The sequence below is a fragment of the Micropterus dolomieu genome, unplaced genomic scaffold (genome assembly GCF_021292245.1).
Source record: "Micropterus dolomieu isolate WLL.071019.BEF.003 ecotype Adirondacks unplaced genomic scaffold, ASM2129224v1 contig_8665, whole genome shotgun sequence".
Lineage (NCBI taxonomy): Eukaryota > Metazoa > Chordata > Actinopteri > Centrarchiformes > Centrarchidae > Micropterus > Micropterus dolomieu.
The window spans coordinates 13333-40898 of record NW_025737651.1 but is presented as its reverse complement, the minus strand read 5'-3'; the positions used below and the strand labels follow the sequence as shown (position 1 = coordinate 40898).

The following is a 27566-nucleotide window of genomic DNA, read 5'->3' as shown; positions in this document are numbered from 1 at the left end:
TGATTTCTGCTCCATTTCCTGGAAGCATTTATTAGTGTCAAACCTGCAAGTCAAAAAACATTCAGAGCAAAACAAATTGCATGGCTATTTTTACAGACAATTCTAAACAGTGCAGCTTAGAGTCTGAGACTAACTGCCATTTCAAATTACCCCAACCTGACACACAGACTGAAGAATAAAATCAGTAAGATAATACTGAACTAGGATTTCACCTTACTATGTGTCAAATTATATCAAGAGAGTCAAGATCAGTCAGTAAATTCACCATGAACATCACTACTATATGTGTCATCACTACTAACTGTTGGCAATCGTATCACCAAGGTGCGCATGGGCAGTCAAGCAATTAAATGAAAAAAAAATTACATTAGAAGTGTAATGTACGCTACTACAGTATGTACCTAAAACTGTAAACTAACTTTCAAGTATCAATAAGCAGTGATTGAGGTCATTACTGTAACAATAACTTAACTGTAAGTCGTTCAATAAATTAACACAACCGCAGATTTTGTACTTAATAACAAGACAAAAATACCAAAATTCAGTATAAAACACATCTGTTGCTCTCTCATAAATAGAAGACAATAAATACAAAAATAAATAAATTAATAAATACATAAAAAAATAACCTACTAATATATAAAACTTAGAGCTCAGTAGTCCTTTCTTTTAAAATGACCGTTGGGTTGATATCACTGCTGCCTGAATGGGATGTGCTTGAGTTGATGATCATGGACCCCGTGTCTTTGACGTCTGGCACATGAAAAGACGCCACTGGACAGGGGCCTCGGACATTATTACAGACGAGGCTCTGAAGGGAGGCCGTGTTGACGATGTCGAAGCCCACGCTACCTCCGAATGTGCTGGGCTTCCAGTACTCCGGGGAGCAGATTGGGTTTCCCATTAAGCCCTTGAGGGAGAAAGGTGCCCCCATCTCCACCATGGTCTCCCCAAAGATGGCATTAGGCCTGGGTTTCTCCACCATCAGACCCGGGTAGAGCTCCACAGCATCGATGTGTCCGTACATCTCCTCGAGCAATGCGGCCATTTCTTTCTCTCCTGAGTAAAAAGAGTTTTAGTTAGAGCCTCATTCTGGATTGTCTCACTTACACAGCTGCAAATCTTGCTGCGAGTCTAAATATGAGCTCTGCGTTTTGACTCTTACAACTTTACACACACTCTGATATTTTTCTCTCCTCATACATCACAGTTAGTTTTTAATCAACATTAATTCCTCTCTTCTTGTGACATTTAAATACTTTTCTCTGAAGCAGGAGGCCTCTCTTGTCTGTTTATGTCTTGCTCTCTGTTGATGACAGTCTGCTTACAATATCTTAAGATGAAATGAACATCTGCTCACGGAAATAAATTCCTAACCTACAAAGCTGCTGGGGAATAAAGCTGAGTCCAACCCATTTCTTTACCCATTTCGCTATGACATAAGCTTTGATCTGTAGCGTCTGGGAGTGTTTTTCAATCTTGTATATAATTCCTGCACTCAGTTTATGACAAGGCTATTGATAACAACACAATAATTTGTCCTGAGGCAACATTTCCTTTCACCTCTTCACTAATCATCTGATGTCATCCTTTCAATCTGCAAGAATAAGGTTTTGCAAGTGACCTTGACTTTGTCTCACCTGTCATCTCTTCAAAAGAGCTGTAGGGCTTCATGGAGAATCGCTTCCTGTAGGCGTTAAGAGACTGGTAGCGCATCTTTCTGCTGTTTTCAATGGACTTAATGGCCACGTACAAGATAGCTCCTGGGACATTTCGGCCACCGGCAACCTAAACAAAATTATGGAAATCAGTTAATCAGCCTTAAAGCAGTGACACAACAGTTGTGTTACAATTTAAATCTAAAAGCTGCTATCACAGTTCAAACTGTTCTTACCCGTCCAGCAATCTGCTTTGTAAACGACTCCACAAGGTTGCTGATGCCGTGCTCAGTCACTACAGAGGTGTTGAAGACAAACTGTTTATAGCTGTAATCTTTCTCCTCAATGTGGAAAGAATCAGGCATCAGTGGATGCCAGTGGTACAGGGTGTTGAACTCTGATGCAATGCGGTTCTGGTACTGAAAGCGCTGGTTGAACAGCAGCTCAGGATCAAACTTGAGCTTGAAGTGATAGCCGCTCAGGTGCTGCACGTAGTCCTCGATCACAATCTTGATGGTCTCTCCTGCAGGACAAGTGATTAAATATTTTATATAATGCAGATATTATAAAAGCTTACATTCCCCTTTGTAAAAGCATTTTGCTTTTTGTTACTTCAAGAAGCTTCAATGTGCAGAATAACGTATGTGTGTTTTCCCATTCATCTGCTGAAAGTGGAAAGTGTCTGTGCTCACCTTAAATGGGAGTTCTAGACATGTACATACGAGCATGATCGCAACTAGTTTGGAAGCCAATCGAGGTTCATCACGCAACTTAGACAAGTGTGATGTGGAAACGTGAAACCTCTAGTGCACAAACACTGACAATAAACTTTTCAGCGAATTAGAGACACCATGTGTCCAGCATGTAAACTTTTGAATAATATTCAGAGATTCTGCATTTTTCAATTAATTTTGAAGACTGTTTAGCCAGGTAGTTGTGGGAAATCCATTTCAGACACAAATTATCATTCAAGTAGTGTATTTTATGTGTCCTAAAACACTTTGAGGGGATCGGGAATAGTTTGTAAACACGCAGTGATGTCCTGAAAAGGAAAATTAGGACATTTCCTCTTTCTCACATCTTTCAGTAAATCCTGTTTCTCAAAGGACAGCTCGAATGCTAGTAGGCGATTACAGAAATAAAAAGTACAACTTCCTCCTTTTATAACTACATTAATACCATGACAAGTGCATGGCGTGCCTTTATTGTTATTACTTTGGTTTCATTTTCCCCGCTATATTACAGCAAATGTTGTTTTTTTTTAGTTTTGTGCAGCTCTCAGAACCTCATAAACTCACCAATTAGAATGAGCCGTGTGGTCTGGAAGAGCCTTTCATCGTCCCAGTCAGGGTGGACCTCCTTCAACACATCACACACCCGGTTATGTTCCCGTAGCCAGATTGTGGCGTACATCATCAGACCGGGGACCAGGCCGAAAGCCTCATGGCCCACAGCGAAGCGGTGAGAGTCAGGGACATGAGGAGGGTAGTGCATGTCAACTCCCACTTCCTTTACTGTTGGGGGGTACACCTCTCCATCCACGATCTGCAGAGTTACCGAAGAGAGAGAGCAAATATTATACATTGTTTTGTCTGAAGCATTTCGCTGTTCAAATTACAGTACAACTGTCTCTTCTCATACCTGATATTTAAGCTTGCCATCTTTGAAGAGTCTGAGCTTGCGTTGCTTTTCCAGGCCATCTCCATAAATGTGGTTGAGGTCCACCTGAATGGAAACACAACACCATTAATACATGTATTAATAAATAATTCATTCACAAATGTGGTCTCTTGCTGCTGTGCTTACCCCGTGACCTTGAGCTACTGTAAAAGCAGGCCCTTTCTTCATATCGGATTTAAAGAACTGGTGGGTGAAATGCTGCGCGAAGAATGCAAACATCAGACTGGTGCCCTGCGGGTCCGGAATGAATTGTCTTCTCACCAGAAGCTTCTCAGCCAATAGCTTAGCATCAGGAAGCTCCTTTTTACCTGGGGAAAAAATTACAAACATTACAGTAAGCATACAAGATTATAATACAGAACTTTAAGCGCATTAATGTGATTGAAATGTGAAATGATTTACTTAGGGTAAGGCTTGGAAAAGCTGTAACTCAGGTTTACTTTCATTGTAAAGTTCTCAGACAACTTAATGTAAAATTAGAAAAAAGTAGTTTCATGTTCTTTAGTTCTGGCTAGCTGGGGCAGGTTTTGCTGTGCACATTTCCACTCAATCCAGCAGAAGGGATCATTTCAGTGTTTGCATGTGGTGTAATGAGGCCAAGCCACTCTTGCTCACCATTTAAGAATGTGAGAAAACTGGTTCTCCCCAAATCAAAAAAGAGATTGCTCTCACCTACTACCCCCATAGGTGTTGGGCAATCCTCACTCACAGGTGGCAGGGTGCGCGTATAGTACGAAAGGTTGGAATAGGCTTCCCAACTTTTGTAACCATAATCCGCATTGAAAGTTGGAGGACTATCAATCAAGTGGGATCGGGCTAAGGAGGAAAAAAATAACAATTTTGTTATTAGTATAAATGCCACAAGTGTTTCTCCAAAAGTTGATGTACAAATGATTTGTTGTATTAAGAAGCTTTTTGCCTTTGTGCTAGAGACACTTACATGTCAGCACATATCTCATGATGGCATCCCTGAGAAATGAGATGTTATTGATGATGTTCCAGAAGCCCTTGAAGTGGGTGAGGAGGTAGTGGACCGTATTGGGTGATGGCTTTAGGGAGATTTTGACCCATGTGAGTAACTCCGCTGTTGAAGGTCAAGAGGGAAGTTAAATCAATGAAACGCAACATACATCCTAATTCCTAAATACAACCTTGTGTGTGTGTGTGTGTGTGTGTGTCACACTTACGTTCTGTGCAGTTTTGTCCATAATATCCTGTGCGTGTGCAGTCACACTCATAATTATCTGCCCCAAGCCCTGTGCAAACGCCCCTGTTCTGGCATGGGTCTGAGCAACATGGGTTACCTATAAAAGACAAAGTTGTGCGGTTACTGACAATTTACTTTAGATACAAACACAACTCATAATATCAACCCACTCAAAACACTACAAAATAGGCTAATAATTCTCTGAGCTAACAAAGACACGTTTTTAAAACACTTTTAGTGCTATAGTCTAGTCCTATAAAAGTAGGCCTGTATCAACATATTATGAGAGGTCTCTAAATACTAAAGTTTGTACAAAACTTTAGAGCTAAAACCGAACTTTTAAAGATTGCTTCTGGTTAAATTGTTGGATAGAATTTTCTGTTTCCTGTACTTACTGGCTTTGCAGACAAGAAACCCCAGTGCCAAAAGGAAAACCGCAAATGTGAGTGTGTTCATACTCCAAAGACAGTCGGATCTTCCTTTTCTTTCCTGCTCTCTTCTCTCTTCTGCGGTTGTGTTGCTCAGAGGCTGCGAGTTTGAATGTCTACCAGCGGAGTGTCAATGCACCTTTATAGCTTGAGCTACGTCATCGTAACTTTTTTTCTTAATGGCTCAGCTGAGTTTTGGCAATGTGACACTTTACCGACATCTTTTCCTTCTTGTTTTAATGTCATTCTTTAAATGGAAAATTTAGAAATGAATGAAACTAAAATTCTGAAAATTTCAAACTTTAATATTTAAATGCTGTATTTCTTCCCCTGCAAGTAGTGAGTATGGGACTTTACAGAAATGCATTTTATTATCGTAACCTATAGCTTTTTAATTGATGTCTCATAACCTACTATAGAAAGGGGCCACTATTACAATATTAAAGATACATTTTAAAGATATGAATGTCGCCTCAATGTCCTAATTTCCACAAGAAGACGACAACATTGAAGATCAAGTTATAATTTCATATAAGAAAACAGATCTGTAGCATATATAAATTGTCATTGAACAAACCTATAGAAATAAAAATATCTAATGCATTTGTAGCCCATTTTTCAGTCATGAGAAATTACCAGCTGGTTTATTTTTCTCTAAGCGATGAGGTACTAGAATTGATATGATTTACTTTATTGATAAAATTTACTTGAATCACGGGTCTCTGTTGGCATTATGTCCAGGCAGAACTTTCTCTCTTTTTTTATTGTCTAAATGAATCATTACTTTAAAAACAGTGTTTCGGGTTAAGACATGGACGGGAAAGAACGGCATGCCGACCAAAAGGGGAATCTTTGAACAACACATGTCACTAAAGCGTCACATATACTTATTAAAATCACAAAAAAAATTTTATTCTCTCAACACAGTCAGACTTTACGCGCCCTCATGTGGACGTCGATGCCTACGCATTGGAGAGGTGGGCAATTTGTCAGATGCAGCTTTCTCCGCTGAGTCAAATTCTGACTCTTGTTCGGAGTTTTCAGGTGCCGGAACTCTTCCCTGCCTGTCGTTTTTTCTAATAAACAACATCTTAACCGTGTGGTTATTTTGTCGTCTCCGTGTAGCTCGTGTTTGTAAGACTTTTCTTCAAATTGAAGTCCGACTGTGAAACTCCTGATTGCCGAGTGTTTGTAGGATACTGTGTTTCGGAGAAGCACCTCCTCCAGCACTGGTGGAACGATACTCTCCATAAGCATGACACACTTTTCAGGATTTGTGAGTTGATAGCGCTCTCCAGTTAAGGTACGTTTCCATTTTCCTTTCTTCTTACGAGACAATGTTGCAAATTGGAATGGACAGGAATTTGGAGAGGAAAGTCATTGCCAGGAAGTGTTGCCAGTGGTGGTTTAACCAGCGGTGAACAGTCCCTTTACGTAACTCAAGAGGATAAGGAAACAAAACGCACACTTACAGAACAAAAATACTTTCACTGATGCAATTGACCTGTATAAAGACCTAAATATGGCAGATCAGAGCGAACATTGCATTTAGTTACCTATTAGAAATCTTTATATTCATAAATATGTTATTTCCTATGTTGCTGCCATGTTTTGTGTTTACAGTATTGCAAATTGATAGCTTCCTCGATCATCTCTATTGACTCACATTATCTGAGGCAATACCATTGCATGTTGCAAACTCATACCATCAAGCCCTCTAAGAAATGACCTTATTTTGCACAGCCAATTAGAATCAGGCAAAACCTGTTTAGGCCTATAGTGACCTAATAACAGGTTCTGAATAAAGCCTAATCCAGATAAGAGTTACACGGTGATGACTTTTCCCTGTATTGTTTCGCTTGAGAAATGCTCAGTGATTCATAGAAGGCATCTTGTGAGTTAATTTGTTTGTTTTTAACTTCCGACCTTTACCTTTTATGTCTGAGGCAGGACTACACTTGTACAGTAGGAGGCTTACTGTATGCCTTTAAGACCTGTAATTACTGCTGCTGTTTTGCATCACGGTTGGTTGCTGTGTGTTCATTTCACGTTTTGCGTCCTCATATGAAAATTTTGTGCTGTGAGGTCTCTGGGATATGTTGGCACACACACAGGACTCAGCATCCTGCATGCACTCATTGTTCAGTGCAGCACAAGGGCAGAGTGAACTGGCACTTAGAAAAGTTGGACCACTAATGCCAACTACGTGACCAGTACTGTGAAAACACAGACTCTCTACGTGCTCTCAGTCCCTTCAGTAATGATACGCTTTGGTGAACAGCTGAGAAAAGACTCGCTGACCTTGATACGCTATCACCAGCGCTTACACACACACACACACACACACACACACACACACACACACACACACACACACACACACACACACACACACACACACACACACACACTTAAATGCAAATTTCTTATCAACAGACCTGTTCAACCATCATAAAGAGAATGTGTGTATGGTTGCTAAAAATATCACACCCACCTAAGCATCAGACACACATTAATGCTAGTTATTGGCCCAGTTGTCCTATCATATGTTTGTGGCTCAGCACTCTTCCCCTTGCCCATGCCAAGATGCAAAGTGCTTCACAGCTTTTATAAAAGGGTATCCTCCTTCAAAAAGTACAGTAAGTTTGCCTGGTTGTTGAGGATGTGGTGAGGCTGTGGTGGTGGGATGTTATTGACTGACCTTGCTAATCATAACCACTGGAAATTCTAGGTTTATAATTTCAGAGCATCACACATTTAATAGAGTGTTTTTTATTTTTTTCATGTAAGTTCTCTGTATTTTAAAGCTGTACTTATGCATTTGTACTGATATTAAATGTTTGTGTTTCATCTTTCAGGCTCCAAACGCTCCAGTTCTTAACTGAGATGTTCTCCTGAGTTAAAGTTCACATCTTGACCAAGGATTTCCTGAGAATTACTCCCTACACAACACACAATGGCTTCCAATATAATTGTGAGTGTTATTTCCTGTATTAAGGCAGGCCAAGCATTCTTTAAAGGCTACTCCTGTCCCTGTTAAATGCTCACACCTTAAAACTACAGTGAATAGTAACATTTCTTTAAAAAGTAAGATAGTTTAATAGGAATTAACATATTTCCCAGTTACGAGATGCTACCAAGGGGCTTTGGGGAACGCTCTCAAAACCACCTGAAACAGTTATTGAAAAGTATATGGAGTATGTTCCCAAAATGATGACAGGTGTACTCAACAATGCTAGGTTACAGATATGTAGTTTTACGTGTGGAAGCTTAAAGAAATGGGTACAAATCGTGGAATAATGAGGAATCGTTAATGTACAGCAATGTACTTGTAGAAGAAGTTCTTTTGAATGACTAGAGTGTAGGTGCTGCTCCTTGTGTTAATAGGTGTAAGTACAATACAAACATATGCTTTTGCAGTTACGAGGTAAGGTTTCCCCATCTGGTCTTCATCTAACAAAGACTGCTATTATAAAGTGTTGTGGAATTGTTACTCTCTTGTTTCCCATTGTCCTCTTCTTCCACTGTACCTACATTTAAGTACCACTAGGAACAAGTCAATATTTTATTGGTATCTGATCCATAAAATTACCAGACTGTGTTACTGTATGTTTAGTGAAATGCGAGATGAAAGTATTTATTGATCAGTATGAACACAGCTGGGAAGCTCCTGAACAAGAGCATGGCACAGTGGATGAAATAGTTGGTGTCAACCTGCCCAAAATTTCACTGACTGACACACGAAGCTGCAGTGAACCTGCCTAACCCCAAACCCTATATTTCTTCTACAGCATGGGTTATGCACCTACTTAGCTGTGTGATTTGTATTTGTAATGGCTGTTTCCGTTGTAGATGGAGTGATTTTCCCACAGTGATGACAATGAAGCTAAACTAAACTGAATGAATGTTATATTGCAGGTTGAACAGCAGTTTTCTCACAAATTCATAGTGACCGTGGTTCGAGCCGAGAGCGTCACAAAGGGAGCACTGGGTGACCTGTGTGAGTCTTAATAATTTATTTTCCCCCCTATGTATGTGATTCTAACATGCAAACATATTGTTGCTGCAAATCATTCAAGGCATACTGCATGTACATGGTAGCTACATGTACGTGTTTGTGATATTTTCACTGGAATTGTTTGTACCAAAATCATTTTAGATCAAAATGAACTTTTCACACAAAAATATCCCAATACAAGTGAACGTGAGCAGGGAGATACTTTCAGATTACTATTACTATTCAGTAACACTGTTCAATGTGTGTTTGTGTGTGTGTGCAGTGGACACCCCAGATCCATATGTGGAGCTGTTCATCCCAACGGCCCCAGAGAGCAGAAAAAGGACCAAGCACATAGACAACAACATCAACCCAAAATGGAACGAGACATTTCACTTCATTTTAGACCCCAACCAGCACAACATCCTGAAGGTTACACCTGCATTTTATTGTCTCGCACAAACTAATGTGTAGCTCTTGAAATGTAATCATCCATTTAACTGCTGATGTTTATTCCAATCAGTTAACATTAATGGACGCCAATTACGTGATGGATGAGACACTTGGGACTGCATCCTATGACATCACCACGCTCCCTGTAGGCCAGACAAAGATGGAGAGTTTCCTCATTGGCAAAGTAAGAACCCTGTAACCCCAGCAGACTCATTGACAGTTCAAACATAAACTCATGTTGTGAGGACAAGCATTATTTAAACTTACAACAGTTTCTATTAAACTCTAGTTAAGATCCCACAATTTGTGAAGAAATAAAACATGTAATAATAATAATAATAATCCTTATTTGTAGAGCACTTTTCAAAAACAAGTTACAAAGTGCTTTAACAAGTGTAAAGAATAATACAAAAAAAAAAAAGAAAAAAAAAAAAAGATAAGAGCATGAAAATTTTATATAAAATTAGTAAAATACAATAAAATAAAAGGGATAAAATAAAGTCAAATAAGATCGGGAAAAGCTCTCCTATAAAAGTATGTTTTAAGAAGGGACTTAAAAGAGTTCACTGACTCAGCCGCCTTGATTTCCTCGGGCAGGCTGTTCCAGAGCCTCGGGGCCCTGACAGCAAACGCTAGTTTTCAGTCGAGAGGAAATATTACAAGGAAATATGCACATGAAACCAAATACTTTTTCCATTTGGCTTCATATTACATATGATGTAATGCTACATAACTCAAAACTATTTCCTTATTATTTTATTTTTTACCTTGTAGATTTTGTTTGTGACACTTTGTGTTTGCCTGTTGACAGAATTACCAACCACAATCAGCTGTTCTTTTACTGGACAATACTCAACATATTTCATTGTTTTGACAGGCGACCAAAGTGTACTTAGAGATGACGCTGGAGATCTGGTACGTATTCACTTCAAATTCAAATAATTGTATTTAGTTTTACAGCAATTCATTGTTTTGCCCAGTTCCATCTATAATAAACCTAAAGGCCATTATGTGAAAAGGCAATACTGGATATAAATAAATGAAGGCTTGTGTACAAATCTGTGTCAGGTTCAAGAATATACAGGAATTCAAGATTACATAGAAAGTCACCTGGAGCAGTGCAGAGACAAAAATTATAACTTAAAGTAGCATGACTCACTAACAACAGGATACTTGTGTAATCTAATGTAGGGTTAAAATACATCATCATTGCTGTATAGGGGTTAGTGGGAGGGTTTAGAAATGCCATACATATCTGAAGGATTAGTAATTATGAGAAGGTGAGCAGTAAAGGGTGAGAGGCCATGACCTGTCTGTGGATGTGGGTTTCACTCCAGACCAGCCAGAGGCAGATTTTAAATGCCCTAAAGATCAGCTTCAACATCATCAGTAGGGCTACGTACACAGAGAGATCATATCCTTATACTTATTATTTGTCTCTGTCTGAGATTTCAGTAAACCTTATTTCAATAATTTGTTTCTGTAGTACCAAGCTGGACCTGCGGTTCAGCCTGGCCCTGTGTGACGAAGAGAAGCAGTTCAGACAGAGACGCAAAGAAAGAGTGATGCTGGGAATCAAGAAGCTGCTAGACATGGAGAAGCCTCGTTTCCTCCCCAGCTCTCCAGAGGAGGTGGGACTCCCTAAACACTTTGGTTTTTGTACAGATTAAACAAACGATATAAGGTAGATTTCTAATCAGACAGAGCAAATTGGTTGTTTTCCCCTGATTCCAGTATTTACATTAGCTGTGCTTAAAGTTTTCTTCCTGTAGCTTCATATTTAGGGTACAAAGTGGTATGTCTTCTTCTCTAACCCTCAGCAAGAAACCAAATAAGAGCATTTCCCTCAATCTCAAACTATTCCATCAATAATAGAGCCACATCAATGAAGTGATACAAGCCTGTTCAGGCAGTCAACTACAGTCCACAGCTAATGTACACTCATGGCGTACCTTCTCTCTCACTACAACGCATCTCATTATGCCAGTGAACTTAAACTGTCAGTGCTCTTCTCACTCTTTTGCTGCTAGCCCACTCACATGAAAGCTATGCTGTCATTTGCTGCTACTGCTGCTATTTGTAGAGCATTTTACAAGCCGAGCATTCACCTGTAAGCTCTGAGTCATCACTTGCCACTCGTCACTCCCCACTCCCTGATGTGCCGAGTTTTCTTGTGGGGAGTGATGAGGTCTGAGACTAGATGCCAAATACCAATGCTGTACATATTTTACACTCTCACAATAACCCATTCCACATGAGTTAGCTGACTGAGCTATAGCTGTTGCAGCCTCTTGACATTGTGCATGTATACAGGAATGATGGATGTGACATGTGTGATATGGACAAATCATGCAAATCTTCGAGGTCAGTAATGTGACCAGACTTGCTGCCTTGCTAAATTCAAAACTGTGATACACTTTTTCACACATTGTGTTCTCAGCTTTCCCACAGGGAAAGCAAACCATACAGTGAGCATGTCGCAAAGCCCCAACTTCTGCTCCCCTGCTCTGCTTTTAGCTTAGCTAAGTTTCATTTTCTTGCTGGTTTGGTTTTGGCTAAACGCCTTTTGGCTATAATCTCCAGCCCACCCTGCTCTCTTCTTTAACATGTGCCGGAAGCTCCAGAGGAATTAGATAACCAGCTGCTGCTTTTTACAATGCTGCAACATCCGTTAACTCCTTATCCAGAATCAGGAGTCTTGTGGAAAGACTTCTGTCAGAATATTCAGAAATGACTACATGATAAATACAGACTGCAGAAAAGAAGCAACGTTGCACAATGAGAATGATGAAATAGTTGAAAATCCGAAGGCCAAAGTGACGTGGCACAGGAGGGAAGTTGCTCAACCTTAAAGAATGAGAATAAACGTGAGACTCATACTCAAATCTGTGTAGTATGTATTTATGTGATTAAGCATGACTCTTCTTCTTCTTCATGAAATTACTCTCTCCTCGTATTGTGTGTGAAAGGTGCCAGTGATTGCCATAGCGGGCTCAGGAGGCGGTTTCCGTGCCATGGTTGGCTTCTCTGGTGTGATGAAAGCCCTGTTTGAGTCTGGTGTCCTGGATTGTGCCACATATGTCGCAGGCCTCTCCGGATCCACATGGTCAGTTTATATTTCTCATCTTCTCTCTTGTTACGTCACCTCTTTCCTGTCCCCTTTTATTTCTAAAGACACATTCTTTCTTTTTCTCTTTTTCTTTCTCTATTACGACTATATTTCTTTTGTCCTTTCTTTCTTTTGAACTCTCCTTCGCTGTTGCCTCCTCCCTTCTCTGGCAATCTTTCCTGCCTTCCTCTGCTGATGTGAAGCTATCATCAAACAAGCATCTTTGGCTTGTATCAGTCTCCATCTTCATGTTTGTGACATGACTTATTGGATTCAACTTCCTTACAAGTACAGTACTTCCTAAACAGATTACAAATATTAAACAATTTTTTCTTTGCACTGAGATTTCTGCAGTGCCTCTTTCAGACTTTCTCTTTTTCACTGTAGGTACATGTCAGCTCTCTACTCACACCCAGACTTTCCAAATACGGGCCCAAAGGACATCAACAAGGAGCTGATGAACAGAGTTCGCAGTAACCCACTTAGGCTGTTGCTTCCCAAACACATCACTAACTACATCCAGGCCCTGTGGACCAAAAAGGCCCAAGGGCAGCCAGTTACTTTTACCGATATCTTCGGTATGCTTATAGGAGAGACGCTTATACCTGGGGTAAGAGCTAACCACTGTTGTTTTCATTTAATGGGATTACTTATTTTGCCATTTTCTTATTACTCAGAAGTTTTTCAGTCCTCTCCTTACCTTAAATTCATGTTTAATTTCCTCCTTCCTCTTGTGCAGTGTTTCACACCCTCTATTTTATTTTCTTTTTTTAAATTTTACTTCCATGTAACCATGACAATCATGATGAGATGGCACTTGCACCCGCAGAGTGTGAGTGTAAATGATTAAAAGTGTTCTCTTTTACCAGAGGATGGACATGAAGCTTAGTAGCGTACAGGAGAAAATAAACCAGGCCCAGAGTCCCCTTCCTCTTTTCACTTGTCTGCATGTCAAGCCAGATGTTTCTGAGCTCATGTTTGCAGGTAAATATCTGTCTTTCTGTTGTATGTGTTGCATTTAGCACATGTCCCTCAGAGAATTCATTTGCATATGTATTGAGTGACTAGAGAGGATCAGATGAGTTTGACTATGTGCAAAATAACCCAGCAGTACTCATTTCCTTATAATACTGCTCTGCTGCCACAGAGAGGATGTGTCATGATGTGGTGGGCTGTTGTCTGATGATGGCTCTGTGATGACAGATAGCAACTGTTCAATATCAAGGAACTGAGTAGAGTGCACAAGGCCATGATAGACTCTGGGTTAGTCCCATGTTGTGCCGTACTTCCTCATTGTTGATAGCAACTGTTCTCTACAGACAAGTGAATATAAAATACATTAAATTAACAACAAAAACCTTTAGATATACACTATCTACTGACTTCAAAACCAATAACTTTTGTATTATAGTAAGACTCAAGTGGGTGAAGTCCTTTGGACACTGTCTGGACCTCATCTATAAACAATAAATAGGAGCCTGACTAATAGCATGTTTTAATTACAAGTTCAAAATCCATTTGATGTTGTACCAAAAGTAGCACCTAGAAAAACTCAACATGGTAGCTGCAATTCCAATTAAATATTCATATCTTGGATGACACTACATGCTTGACTCATGAAGCTCATGAAGTGAAAAAACTTCCTTATTGACACTATCTCATTTGGGGTGTAGGCGACATGAAACTGTTTACCACAACAGAAGACAGGCCACAAGCATGCTATTTGTTTTTTCTAGTTTGAGGAAATGCCAATATTTTGCAGTGTCACTTTTATATGCTTCATTCATGCAGGCATTCTTGATCTAGAATTAAATAGTTCATTTTTTTTCTGTTCTCACCATCGCAGACAAACTTAAAGAAAAAGACAACACTTAAAAGTGACTAGACTTGTTCTTCAGTTTTTTCTTGACTCTCCACTTACCAAGAATCCCCGGTTTCTTTATGACCCGGCTCAATGGAAAATACCGTAAAAGTAAGCTTAAGGAAAGTAGATTACTTTAGAAATTATCTTAATATTTAATACGCAATTGTCTAAAAGATTCCAGAGGTTTAGGTATGTTGTGTGTATGTTTGTGTGTGTTATGTATGTGATAGCTTGTTGCTTCAAAACCTGCTGTAAATGTTTCAAAATGACAACTGGGTATAGAGAGAATTGTATCCAGGCCTAAATAACCCCCCTGTGGGCCGTGGGACAGAAGTGAGCTCTGGGCCCTTATTGACCCCTGTGGTTCCTCCCTCTCTCTGTGCATTGTTTATGAATCTGATTGTGCCCATTTTAACTGCAGGCACTCTGACTACTGTTTAACTATGATTCAAATATAAATGCTGTCAAATTCTATCCAGTTGTCTATCTTTCGGCATGAGGGACTGTTATACCCTGAATGTTTTAAGTTTTAATTACAATGCAATAATTGCATTTATTGGCTGTACATATTTTGCAGTTCTAGTGTACAAATGCACACTGAGCACACAGAGCAGACATATTAGTCATTACACTATGGTGATCATATGATCATACTAGTTCTAAAAAAATGTGTTACATTTCTGTTACATTAATACTGAGATTTCAATCTGCAGACTGGGTGGAGTTCAGCCCGTATGAAATCGGGATGGCAAAGTACGGCACCTTTATGACCCCCGACTTGTTTGGGAGCAAGTTCTTCATGGGAACTGTTGTCAAGAAGTACGAGGAAAACCCTATTCATTTTCTGATGGGTGAGTAATATGTTTTCATCTATGCCACTAAACACAACAGTCAGAACATTTTACATGAGTAAACCTACTAACAGTATGGTTTCACTGTGTCAGGTGTGTGGGGCAGCGCCTTCTCCATTCTCTTCAACAGAGTGCTAGGAGTCAAAGACAGTGTTGGTGGCAGCACCATGGAGGAGGAGTTAGGTAATCTTTCTCAGTTTCTCTGATTTACATGTGTTTTGTCCTGAGTTACACTGTTCTGACTTACAGAAGGTAAGCGCTAAATTATGCCTGTCTGCTGGTTAAGTGCAAATCAGTGTTTGACTGGATTGACTGCACAGTACAATTATGTCCCCACAAGGTCAATTCAGTTGCTGTTTATGAAGATCCTGTGATACAATCAAAAGCTGAGCCAACATTTTTGAAAAAATCTGATGCAGTGTACTATATAAATAAAAATACAATTTCAGGCTTTTTTATAATTATGTTAACCCAAAACATATTTGGATGTACTTGCCAATAAATAAATTATTTGCATAGAAGAATATGTATTCCGGAAAGTTCCAGAAAGAGAGATATCTTAAATTCTGGGTCACATACCATGGTAAAAAATGGTATGAAGCTTCAGTTACAATGGTGACTGACTCTGTGAACCTAACCTGCTCGCTGGCAGGTTTTCTTCAACAAACCTCTCTCTGTCTTCGCCTTCTTTCAGAGTCACTTCATTTGGTCATTGATTCAGGCCCCAACCATACTACTGCATTTTTGAATTAAAACGGAGACCTTTTACTATGTTTGCACCTCCTGTCCAGACTACAACGATGAAAACGAAGACCTAAAACGGAGAAGTTTGGAAACACTGCCGACCCCGTTTTGCATTTCAAAACTCCGTAGGGCGTTTTAGAAATGATGACGCAGCTGCTCACACTCAGCTCTCTGATTGGGTTTTGCAAAGCAGAAACACGATGCTGCTGACCGGGTTTTTGACATCATATTATTAAAATATTCTGTACCATGCAAATAACACTCATCTGCCTACATGCAACAACTCCCAGTATGTTTTCTGCCGCCACACTCCCGTGTTACATTCAGTAACAGTCCCAGCTCGTTATTGATCCATGCAACAGAAAAACCCTGGTGTGATGCTTAGTCTGTATTTATTTATTCTTTTGCCAAATCTTCTGTAACTACGGAATAGACCATCTGCTTCATGTTACCACTGGCATGCGCATGCCCAGGGCACCTGAACGGGTCCTAGCTGTGCGTTTTCAGTTGTTAATGTAGACGGAGATCAACTCCAAAACGCAGTGGAAACGCTGGTGTGGACGGAGATCGTATTTGTTTTAATTCTCCGTTTGTAAACTAAAACAGAGTAGTTTGGATTGGGCCTCAGACTGTATCACAGCGTGCATTAGTTAGCAAGGTTTACTGTGTGTCAGAATGAAAATCCAACTTGGATAATAGTTTGTTACTCAGGACTGTCTAAAGTTAATGTTTTTATGCTTTGTCAGTCATTTCTTTGGCACTGAGTTTTTTTAATAAGCTGCATATAATCTTACTGTGTTTTAACAGCATTTCAGTGGTTTTGTCTAAATTTACTACATTTACATTTTAAAATCTACTGTATTTAAATCTCAACACCTTTTATAATAATAATAATGAGCTTTATTTATATAGCACTTATCAAACAGAGTACAAAGTGCTTCACAACAAATCACACATAAAATGCAAAACCAAATAACCACGTGGGTAATAAGATACAGGGGGGTAAAATACAGAATATAAGAACAAGGATCACAATAGAGTATAACAAATATGTTAGACAAGGAAACAAAGAACAATAGAGAATAAGAACGATAGGGCAGGATTAGTAAAATGAGTGGCAGCTCAGATAAAATCTGGATATGCTTTTCGGTAAAAGTACGTTTTTAAAAGACATTTGAAGGAAGAAGCTGACCCTGCCAGCCTGATTTCCTCAGGCAAGTCGTTCCAGAGCCTCGGGGCCGTGACAGCAAATGCTCAGTCACCTTTTGTTCTTACATTGAGTCTGGCTCCAGGAATAGACAAGAGGCCCTTGGCAGAAGATCTTAGACCACGGGAAGGCTCATAAGGAGTTATATAATCAGGAGCCAAGCCACGAATAGCCTTAAAAGTAATGAGTAAAATCTTAAAATCAATCCTAAAACAAACACGGAGCCAGTGCAATGATGCTAAAACAGGGGTGATATGATCACATTTTCTTGTCCTAATTAAGAGCTTTTCAAGTGCAAATCATCAAACACATGATTACTGGATCAGATTTAGAGCTTATAATCATGTCTCTATGTCTTTGATCCATATTAAACAATTTCTTTCCCTGTGTCTTTTGTCCCCATAATATTAAACCAACAAATATATTTAAAATATAATGTAGGCAACTCAGAGTTCAGGGTTAGGCTTAGAATTAGTTTAACTTGCTTTCTGAAACAGGGCTGTGGAGACAGAAAGCAAGGCAACGTCAGAGTGAACCAATTAGAGGTGCCGTCATACATGACATAAAATAACAAAATACAGGGTACATCCTCCTACTAATATTTAATCGTGTCTAAGATTCTATTGTTATCTGTCTTTTCTTAAGGTTGCCTCTTTGTCTCATGACACACTTATTTTTAAGCACTTTGACACAAATAGGTATCCTCACACCTTTAAAAATAGCCAACAGCCAGAATAAAAATGTGTGGCATGCATGTGTGTTTGTGTTACCATAACAGTGGGCAGGTATCTGCTTCCTGTGATTATTCTGACAGCTCATCGGATGTTTGTTTTGGTTGAATTCATCTGTGTAGGGTGACCTTTAAACATTCAGGCACACTCTGACAATGCACTGGATGTACTAAAGTACTAAGAACATCTCCACCTAGTTTAAGAAGGCATTAGTTTATCAGGTGTATTGCATTTCTCTGAGGACCTAGAGATAAACAATAGACAGTGAATTTGATAATGTCACATAACTGAACAAAAACATTCTGTCAGGCACAGTTGATATGTGGTATGGTTTAAATGAGATTAACAAGCTTCTTTTGAAGTTATAACCTGATAAGTGAAACTGCCTTGTGTTTTACAGAGCAGATCAAACCGCAGCACATCGTTGGAGAAGACAGTTTGGACAATGAGGACGAGCCACGTAAAGGTGAGCAAAGATATGCATGATTCATACAAGGAGCTTACAAACAGTCACCTTATTGTGCAGTTTAAATACGTGTGACTTTGAATAGTGTCAGTGTATGTTTTGACACATTGTTGGGTTAGAGGGAAAGTCTACGCCTTAACACATTTTACATTTTTGTGGTAATGTTTCCATTTGCATCTGTTAGCATGACACAGCTACATCAGAACAGTGATGTTGCAGTGTCTCTATGGGTGCTGTCAGGTCAGCAAAAACATCTAACTTTCACTTGTAAGTCTTTGCTTTGAAGATCTTTAACGCCCCTGAAAACTTTGAGGTACTAAATTACTTTTTAAGTTGATCTGTTTAGCTTGTTGGCTCAGTTGCTTATGTACACATCCAGCAATTACTGAGCAACATTGTCTTTCATCTGGAGTTGTGTTTCTGGCCATCAAACTGTGACTAAATGTTTTGTATAAATCAATGAAACCACAATTGATACAGAAGGCCCGACAGATATTTGCCTGACAAAAAAGAGACATCTTCAGGTTTTCCAATAGTGCACTGATCTTGGAACACACATTTTTATCAGTGGTGTAAAAGGTGTACGAACATGTATGTGCATACATATTTGGGTGAATAATTAAAAGCCATACATTTTTGTCCAATATAGAATTAACAGCAACAGTCCAGTTTATGTTCAGAACTGTCTCAAAGCACCTTTTTGTTTTAGTAACATTGAGGAAATGTCTGATGTTTCCGTCAGTTGATACATTAAAAACCTGCAGTGCAGCCAGATTTCAATCAAACTTAACAGGGGTTCCCAGACTTGGAAAAAAATAACACAAAACCATTGGAAAGTTCAGTGGGAGGTAGATAAAATTACATTTTGGAAGGCATTTTTTGAATTTGCATCTGGGGTGAATGTAAACAGCAGCAACCTGATGGTAGTATGAAAGTTTCAAATACACAATAAACAGTCTGACTTTTGGGAAACAGAATCCGTCTCGACTGCATTTGAGCACCGAGCATCATTGATGTAAAAGTCCACTTACTCTCATGTTACCAGAGTCTTGAGGTGATATCTCGGAACATGGACCACCTGGCGAGTGCTTGATCCGGATGTTGATAAGGCAGGACTTTGTAACGATTTGGGCACAACAGTCCGTGAATTCCGTTGCTTGGTCAACATGAGTCCCATTTTGTCCAGACCGGATCTTTAGGAGCAGAATTAAGTCCAAACTGGGCCATCAAAGCTCTCTTTCCACTCCTCTGAGCAATCACCGCACCCGCCGTGGCGCCTGGTCCGGTTGTTTGCGCCGGGTGGATTGTGGTCTGCTGATCTTTAATCCAAAAACCCCGTCTTCATCTTCCATGTATTTATGTCAGAGTTTAGCAAGCATGTTTGGCAACAAAGCCGGGAAAAACAGATAAAAAACAAAAGTGTAGCAAAGTTTGAAGGAGCCACCGGTTGCTGCTTCTTCAAGCGCTGCCGGTTGCCATAGCAACTATCTTGTTTGTTTTTAATGTTTGCGTTTTTAAGGCATTCAAGTATCCTCATTTGGTTTAGTTGCAAATTCCCCCACTTTTATTACAGAAAAAAAGAGTCTTTAATACAACATTTGTCAGTATTTTAATCTCATTATGTCATTATTATTCAGGTGGGACCGAGAACCCAGAGGCAGAAGACGAGTACCATCGCACTGCTCAGGCTAGCTGGGTTCAACGAATGTTCACGTCGCTCTTCAGTGACTCTTCCTTATTCAACACAAGAGAGGGCCGGGCCGGGAAGGTACCTGAATATGTCGATTCACCGGAAACCATGAAATTATGTAACACTTCATACAAAACACTGCATGTGCTCTAGTTGCATTCTTGTTTAACTTTCCCTATATTCAAATTAAGCGTACCTCTTTTTCTCTCCATAAACCATTTTACCCTGTTGACAGGTGCATAATTTCATGCTGGGCCTGAACCTGAACACCAACATCCCCTACTCTCCAGTAGGTGAGGTCCCATGCAATGCCACTACAGCTGCTGAGGAGGAGGTGGATGCCGTCACAGGTAAGAAGGATCATTATTCGCTGCTTTCAGACTTCATTTTTGCAGGAAGTGAAAACTGAATTACAGTTAGAGCTGGTTATCGAACCTGAACTCAACACATTCTCACTTTCAACCAAATTGCATCCAATTGACCATATCTAAATCACAATTTAGTTGATTTTATTCTCTGTGTTGTAGAAGTCTTTATACTGCTGCTTCACAAGCGACATTACATGCAGTTATTTTAAAGCAATGGTGTAGTGGATAAGACACATGCCTTTGGTGTGGGAGACCCGGGTTTGAGTCCCACTGCAACAAATTCGACAGTGTGTCCCTGAGCACCTTGTTGCTCTGGAGGTGTGTAACCTCTGACATATATAGAAATTGTAAGTTGCTGTGGATAAAAGCGGTAGCTAAAAGACTGATTATATTAATATACAAGGTCTACTTTAAAAAAAAGATTTTTCTAAAACATGTATAGAGTAAGGTAGCTTTACAGATACTGAAACACAGGTGTGGTTTGAAAAATGTTCAAATGATACCCAGCCCAACTTCTATTGAACATGATGTAGGTGAGTCATTACAGAGTTAAGTCAGTTGGGTCAGTCATGTGGAACAAGATTTGGGTGCAGACAAAGGAACATTTCCAATCATGTTCATGCATTATTTATTTAATTTTGTGTGATTTTCTCAGACCCAGATGAGTTTGATCGTATTTACGAGCCTCTGGATGTGAAGAGTAAAAAGATCCATATAGTGGACAGTGGCCTGACCTACAACCTCCCCTACCCTCTCATCTTGCGGCCGCAGCGTGGTGTCGAACTCATAATCTCCTTTGACTTTTCTGCACGACCCAGCGACTCTAGTCCCCCATTCAAGGTCAGAATCTGACTATTCTTACAGTCGTGAATTGCTGAAATTATTTGTGCAAGCAGGTGATAAACATTTTTTTTCTAAATTTGTAAACATTTGCTACAGGAGCTCCTGTTGGCAGAAAAGTGGGCTCGAATGAACAAGCTTCCATTCCCCAAGATCGACCCCAAAGTTTTCGACCGTGAGGGCCTGAAGGAATGCTACGTCTTCAAACCAAAAAACGGCGAAAAGAACTGCCCAACTGTTATCCACTTTGTCCTGGTCAACATCAACTTCAGGACATTCAAGGCACCTGGTAAGTATGTGCATATGTGGGAGTTTCCCCAGCATGTGTGAGGCGGAAAATATTCCAGGGCTTTTGTATTATTATAGTGATGCTGTACCGTCATCACACATGAGGCATCTCTTCCTTAAAATTGCGCACTGTAATTCAACCATGTTCAGTCAGCAGCAGAAAGTTTTTTTTTCTGTTTAGCCAAACGTTGGCCCCCTGATCTGAGTTACCCCAGTAAAAAAAATCAGCAGTTTACTGAGTGTGAGTGTGTGCGCACAAACGCGGGTATGAACCACAGTGTGAATTATGGTTCCTCAAGGAGCCAGATGCTGATATCTCTCACTCTAGTGGGAGAGCTCTGTGTGTAAACAGGCCATATATCATGAGCCACACTAACACCACATCTTCACCTCATCTCCACCTCTTTACATTCAATAGGTCATCGGCCCACATACTTCCGCAGTCTGTTTATGGATGTTATAAGCTTTTTGCACTCAAACCCAAAAGACATCTGAAGGAAATTATACCATAAATGGATTTCCCTTTCCCATCGGTTCACTATTGTATGTTTGCATTTTCAAAACCATAACTTCTTCCTGCATGTGGTATGTCATCTTAACAAAAGTAAAGCAAATTCAAAATAAGTGTTAAAAATGTCCTCAAAAAGTAGATCATGAATCAAGTTTGAATAGATCAAGCTGTTTTGAGTACTGACCTCAGAAATAATTAAGAAATTCATAAAATACAGAGAAAACTCTATGTGATTGAAAGATCTAGAAAAAGCTGTATTATAGATATTAAGATTACTTTTTCTATATCAATAGTGGAGGCAAATATTTTTTTCGTACTATGAAAGAAGAACCAGTTTAAACACAAATCCTTTTCAAAATATGAATAACAATAATTTTTATTTATAGAGCACATTTTAATAATCATGTTAGACAGCTAAATAAAACACACTAGTCATAAAACTATATGGTTTTAAAAGAAATTAAGAAAATGTTTTTAAATGACGTAAAAGACAGTTCAAAGAAAATTAAAACTCAAGTAAAATCAGGAAAGGCTCTCCGAAAAAAGTGTGCTTTTAGAAGGGGGAAGAGATCACTGTATCAGCTGACCTGTTTTCTCAGGCAGGCTGTTCCAGAGAGTCGGAGCCCTGACTGCAAAAACTCTGTCCGCTTTAGTTTTTAGACTGTACTAAGAGGTCTGAGATATTGCAGGGAGAGAGGCATTGAAGAACCTTAAAAGTAATCAGTGAATCTTAAAATCTATTGTAAAACATACAAATGATGTGGTCACGTTTTTGGGTTCCTGTTAAAAGCATGGCAGCTCTGGAGTCAATCAATAGATTGTTGGTTCAGGCAAGTAAAAAGGCTGTTGCAATAATCCAGGCGTGATGAGATGAAGGCGTGTAAAATGGTCTCCCTGTCTTTAAAAGTTAAGATAGATCGATATTAGATATTTTTGATGTATTTCTAAGATGATAAAAACATGATTGCGCATGCTTTGTGGCATGTTGCTCAAAACCTTCAAAACCCCTACATCATTATTTTTTTATTCTCCTTTTATCTACCGCTGGGATAAAAGCACATGTCTTGTTTCTGCCTACAAAAGAGAAGAATTAGACGTTAAATTAATGTAGATATTGTCTTCACCAGCAAATGATGTTACATTAAGGCATAAGGTTGTACTTTAACACACACAATCACAAATATTTATTGCAGTGTCTTGCCTTAGTATTTAGAGGAAACACTTTGAGTGGAATATTCGAAATACCGTTGACAAAACAAGCTCACCTCTAGGTTTAGTATTAGCCTTTCTGGACTACCTCACATGATCTTCATCAGCAGATGGAATTTGCATGGATGTTCAAATTTCCACTTTAAGGACCTCATTTATCTTGGCCTAAAGGTTGAGTTCATTCATGACCTTCTTTACAAAACAAACTCTTCAATCAAATCAAAATCAGTTTACCCTGTTGTTTCCAAGGTCAAGAATTAACTTTGAAACCCAAACCTTTTAAACCAACATGGATGAGAGGTCCAAAAAGTGTTGGGAAAAAGTGGACATCTACAATTCCATGACAAACCAGCCAAGTCCATCTGCCGCATGATATCATGTGATATTATTAAAAGCTCCAGAAGGCTAATAAATAGAACTTGAAGTATTCTGTTAACTACTATTTCCAAGAACAACTCACTATATAATATATCTTTTGTCCTTAATATCAACTCAGTTTTCATCCCAGTGGATCAGTCTTGAGTTTTTGTGTATATGAACTTGGTATTTATTTACTTACTTTTTTACATATTAATTCATTCATAGGTGTTCCCAGAGAGACGGAGAAGGAGAAGGAGTTGGCTGATTTTGACATCTTTGATGACCCCGAGTCACCATTCTCCACTTTTAACTTCCAGTACTCCACCGAGGCCTACACCAGACTGCATGACCTGATGGAGTTCAACACTCTCAACAACCTGGAGGTCAGTTCTGCGGCTGTGGTTTCACTACAGGATGCGGGGTGGTGTAGAGGAGTTTTCTGACATCAAACAACAGGAAATAATAGTGATGTGTGTTGCAGTTTGTAAGACTCAAAGGCTGATCCCTCGTCCATTCATTGGTAATCTACTTTCATTCAGTGTTGTCAGTAGGGAAGTTTTACATTCTTGCGTTGTCACTACACACATATCAGCTTGTTGTGCAAAATCAAACATTTGAAATCCCAAAACTCATCAAAGACCGTATAGGACAAGTCTTGTCTAGTTTACAGTAGGTGTGTCACTATGAGAGGTCAGACTGACTTTCACTCACTGTATCTGAGTCACTTCCCTGGTGAGTAAGGATTCAAAATGTGATGCAATGTATTTGATTTGGCTGGAAGGTCAGCTCATTTAGCCGTATACTGTCAATAATGAATATTTTCCAAAATACCTGGACAGGTTGATCCAGCATAAATTAGATGCACCCTACAGCACGAGAATTAATGCAAAAAATTTGTACATACTAATGTTTGTATTATTAAAGCGTGTCAACATTTTTATCCATGCTAGCGGCGTGGTTCTGTTGTTGGATGTTACATTAAGTGACATTTGACTGCCTGAGGGTTTGAAATATACCTTAATGGAGTTGACATAATTTTATGTTTCCTCATTGATGATGAAACATTGATTGATACAATTTGTCATTTTGGATTTGTGCCCTGTAGGTGATTAAAGAAGCCATCAAGGACTGCATTGTGTCCCGGAAGGAGAATCCCTCGTGCCGCTCACTTCATTTCTCCCTCAGTGAGATCCCAAAAAAGAAGTCTCTCAAAAGAGATCCTCGAGGAAATCCCTGGAATCTCCCGGAAAATGATGACCAGTGATTTGAGACGTTTGAGAAAGCGGACTTTAGGGATTTAGGAAAGCACCGCATTTTCTTTTTGGAAAATGCTATCATGTGGATCTCTTTTCTGTATACTTTTAATCATACTTTTGATTATGGAAAGAACCTTAACGTTTACAGGTAAAGCCTTATGATTGCATTCATATACGACACAGTGACTTTATTTGCACGAATTTGACTGCTGGGGAAACTGTTTGTGTTTATTGATCACAAACGGCTTATGTCTGCTTTTTCCTGCTGGATGTGAGAAAGACTGGATGATGAATTTCAACACTTACTGAACGCTGCAGTGTGACTGGATTGTTACAGCTACCATCTGGCTCCATCACAAACAACAGGATATTTGTTTGTGTGTCCTTTCTTTTCCAAACTGTCTTAGTTTGAAATTGCAACATTCCAAGGTCAATTGGACAACTCTCTTGGCTTCAGTTCGTGCTGCTTAGAGCAAAGCTGCACTTGCATCTCTCTCTATGACTTTTTCTGCAGCCACGCTGTGTCTACATTTTGCTATGAGCTGTGTGAATGCACTGTAAGAAGCCTCACCTGTACTGTTTATCAGCTGAAATCTTTCCATACGGACCGTGCGACTATGGAGCATGCAAATCACCATGTTTTTGTTTTTTTCACCGGATGGCTCGTCTAAACATGTAATCTTGTTTGTGGAACATGAAAGAGGAGCTTGTAACCATTGGTTTTGTTTGATGACAACTCCTAAACACTCCTACTGCACCCCCCTAGATACCTCAAACATCTCAATGATGCTTACCCACCTACACGGAAGGAGCACTCCCTGCTCCCCTGTAGGGAGTGTCTCATATTAAAGCCACCATTTTGGAAAAACAAAACATGATACCATAGAAACGGCCCCACTTCTCTCCCTCTTTTTTTCTCTCTCTGTTTTAATAGTGATAAAGGTGTGTTTACTTTCCTGACCATGTTGTTTCAGGCTACCTTAAAGGTACGGGCATTGTTTGTTTTTCACGGGCCATTTACTCCACCCACCAAAACCAACTTGTTGCAGAACTCCCTGGACGCCCCCATATGATCAAGTCGAGCTTAGGTCAGAGCGAGGGAAGGCTGGGTGGAGTAGTGAGTGTGATCACGAGACCTGCTCGCACCTGAAAATGGTGGCTCTCAGCAGCACTCAGTGGAATTTGACACACTACACCTACACCTGCAGCAGTGGCGGCCTGGAATCTGACACTACACCTATACCTGCGGGGTCTCAAAGGCTGCGCACAGAGCAGTGGAAGTTTAGACTGAAGCACTTGTATGCCCATGTTTCAGCCCCCACTGGTTTAGAAGAAACTGAGAAAACAAAAAAGGTGTTCTGCAGTCTTGCTGCAGGGACTCATGATGATATCTTAGCAGATCATTTGTGTCAGTTGTTGCATTTTATGTTTTCAGTAGTTAACAGCATTCTCTTATGTTTTCTTTAAAGAAATTGTTTGGGGAAGACGTTTATTCGCTACCACTCTCATCTCTGTCTGCTGTTTATAGAACGCTGAAGTCATGATGTAACTCGGTGCACTTTACAAGCATAGCAGTGCTGGTACTTTCACCAAAATGCTCTCGAAAGTTCCAGTTTTACTTCGTAGGCCGATTTTGTTACCTTTGGAGACCGCCAGGCTAGCTTTTTACCCTTATTTTTAGTCTTTAAGCAAAGCTAAGCTAACCGGCTGGTGGCTGTAGCCTTATATTTACCGGACAGATGTAAAAGTGGTATTAATCTTTCCATTCAGGTTAATTTTCAAAAAAAGCATATACAGTAAGCCTATTTCCTAAAATGTTGAAATACTGTTCAAAGACAAAGTTTATACTCAAAACTACTTGCAACAAAACAAGCATTGATACTTTGTGAAGACATCTTATGAAAGTCTGTGAGCTGTCATGTTACACAGTTATTTTTCTTCTTAGCTTAACGTTAGTTATTTTAGAAAGCATGTGAGCTGTAGCTATTTTATTTTCTAATATTTTCTTGTCATATTACATTATTATGATCTTTGACAGTGTTTACAAATATGTAAGATGCAAAACGGTCAGTTCTAGGGAATCAAGACATGTAGGCTACATAATGTTTATGTAATAAAAGAGAGAATTTATATTGTGTATAATGTATTCTTTTAAAATATCCAACACCCTTCCTTCATCTATGAGACTCTCCAGAAATAACACAGCAGCTGAGGGAAAAATGCAGCTGAGTTGTCTAGCATGTTTCCTTTTGTTTGTCTTACATACAGAAAAAAATGTTGTGGGACAGGATTGGTTTGTGTAGATATCTTATCTTTCAGATAAATGAAATGTAAATAGTATGTGGGGCTATAACTCAAGAATCAGGCAGAATCCAAAGAAGAGTTGTAACATTACAGTATTTGTTCTCCTGGCCACCTGACTAACATATCAACATATCACCTCCATGCAATCATTTAGTCCTCAGTGATGTTATCCACAAATGTATATTTAAGGGTTGGTCCTCAGGTGTTTATAAGTAAAATAAATAAATTCTCAATTATTTCTTTGTAGCATTATTATATCTTAAAGTTAAAAACCTGTTTAGAACATGTTGATATTATTTTACTGTAATTTTAATGTGAGGCAAATTGTTTTTAAATCATCATTTC

General features: G+C 39.4%; 2 protein-coding genes across 3 annotated transcripts; one reads left to right on the top strand and one right to left on the bottom strand.

Moving 5' to 3' along the window:
• On the bottom strand, positions 1-19857 carry LOC123965098 (prostaglandin G/H synthase 2-like). Of its 2 annotated transcripts, none has more exons than XM_046041664.1 (10): positions 19427-19857; positions 4526-4642; positions 4279-4422; positions 4011-4154; positions 3465-3646; positions 3300-3383; positions 2957-3203; positions 1895-2181; positions 1641-1788; positions 1-1059 (listed from the first exon to the last, which is right to left on the bottom strand). In XM_046041664.1, the coding sequence occupies exons 3-10, from the start codon at positions 4295-4297 to the stop codon at positions 647-649; spliced, it is 1524 nt and encodes a 507-aa protein (XP_045897620.1). In that variant the 5' UTR covers positions 4298-4422; positions 4526-4642; positions 19427-19857; the 3' UTR covers positions 1-646. The 2 variants fall into 2 exon arrangements, with proteins under 2 accessions (XP_045897620.1, XP_045897619.1); XM_046041663.1 differs by lacking the exon at positions 19427-19857 and adding an exon at positions 4941-5095.
• Positions 5969-27047, top strand: LOC123965097 (cytosolic phospholipase A2-like). The gene is made up of 19 exons (XM_046041662.1): positions 5969-6276; positions 7832-7947; positions 8892-8973; positions 9254-9402; positions 9494-9607; positions 10301-10338; positions 10910-11054; positions 12393-12529; positions 12920-13142; positions 13402-13516; positions 15110-15247; positions 15341-15430; positions 18330-18395; positions 20033-20163; positions 20321-20435; positions 21109-21293; positions 21393-21582; positions 23887-24044; positions 24767-27047. Exons 2-19 carry the CDS (start codon positions 7930-7932, stop codon positions 24923-24925), a joined length of 2253 nt encoding a protein of 750 aa, XP_045897618.1. The 5' UTR covers positions 5969-6276; positions 7832-7929; the 3' UTR covers positions 24926-27047.
• Positions 27048-27566: the final 519 nt, after the last annotated feature.

Coding starts and splice junctions, on each gene's coding strand:
- LOC123965098 (XM_046041663.1), bottom strand. CDS start 5,001: ATGAACACACTCACATTTGCGGTTTTCCTTTTGGCACTGGGGTTTCTT. Junction 3,384..3,464: donor CAGTAGCTCAAGGTCACGGG/GTAAGCACAGCA, acceptor GTTTCCATTCAG/GTGGACCTCAACCACATTTA. Junction 1,060..1,640: donor CTCTTTTGAAGAGATGACAG/GTGAGACAAAGT, acceptor CTTTTTACTCAG/GAGAGAAAGAAATGGCCGCA.
- LOC123965097 (XM_046041662.1), top strand. Junction 9,608..10,300: donor AGAGTTTCCTCATTGGCAAA/GTAAGAACCCTG, acceptor TTGTTTTGACAG/GCGACCAAAGTGTACTTAGA. Junction 20,436..21,108: donor GGAGGTGGATGCCGTCACAG/GTAAGAAGGATC, acceptor TGATTTTCTCAG/ACCCAGATGAGTTTGATCGT.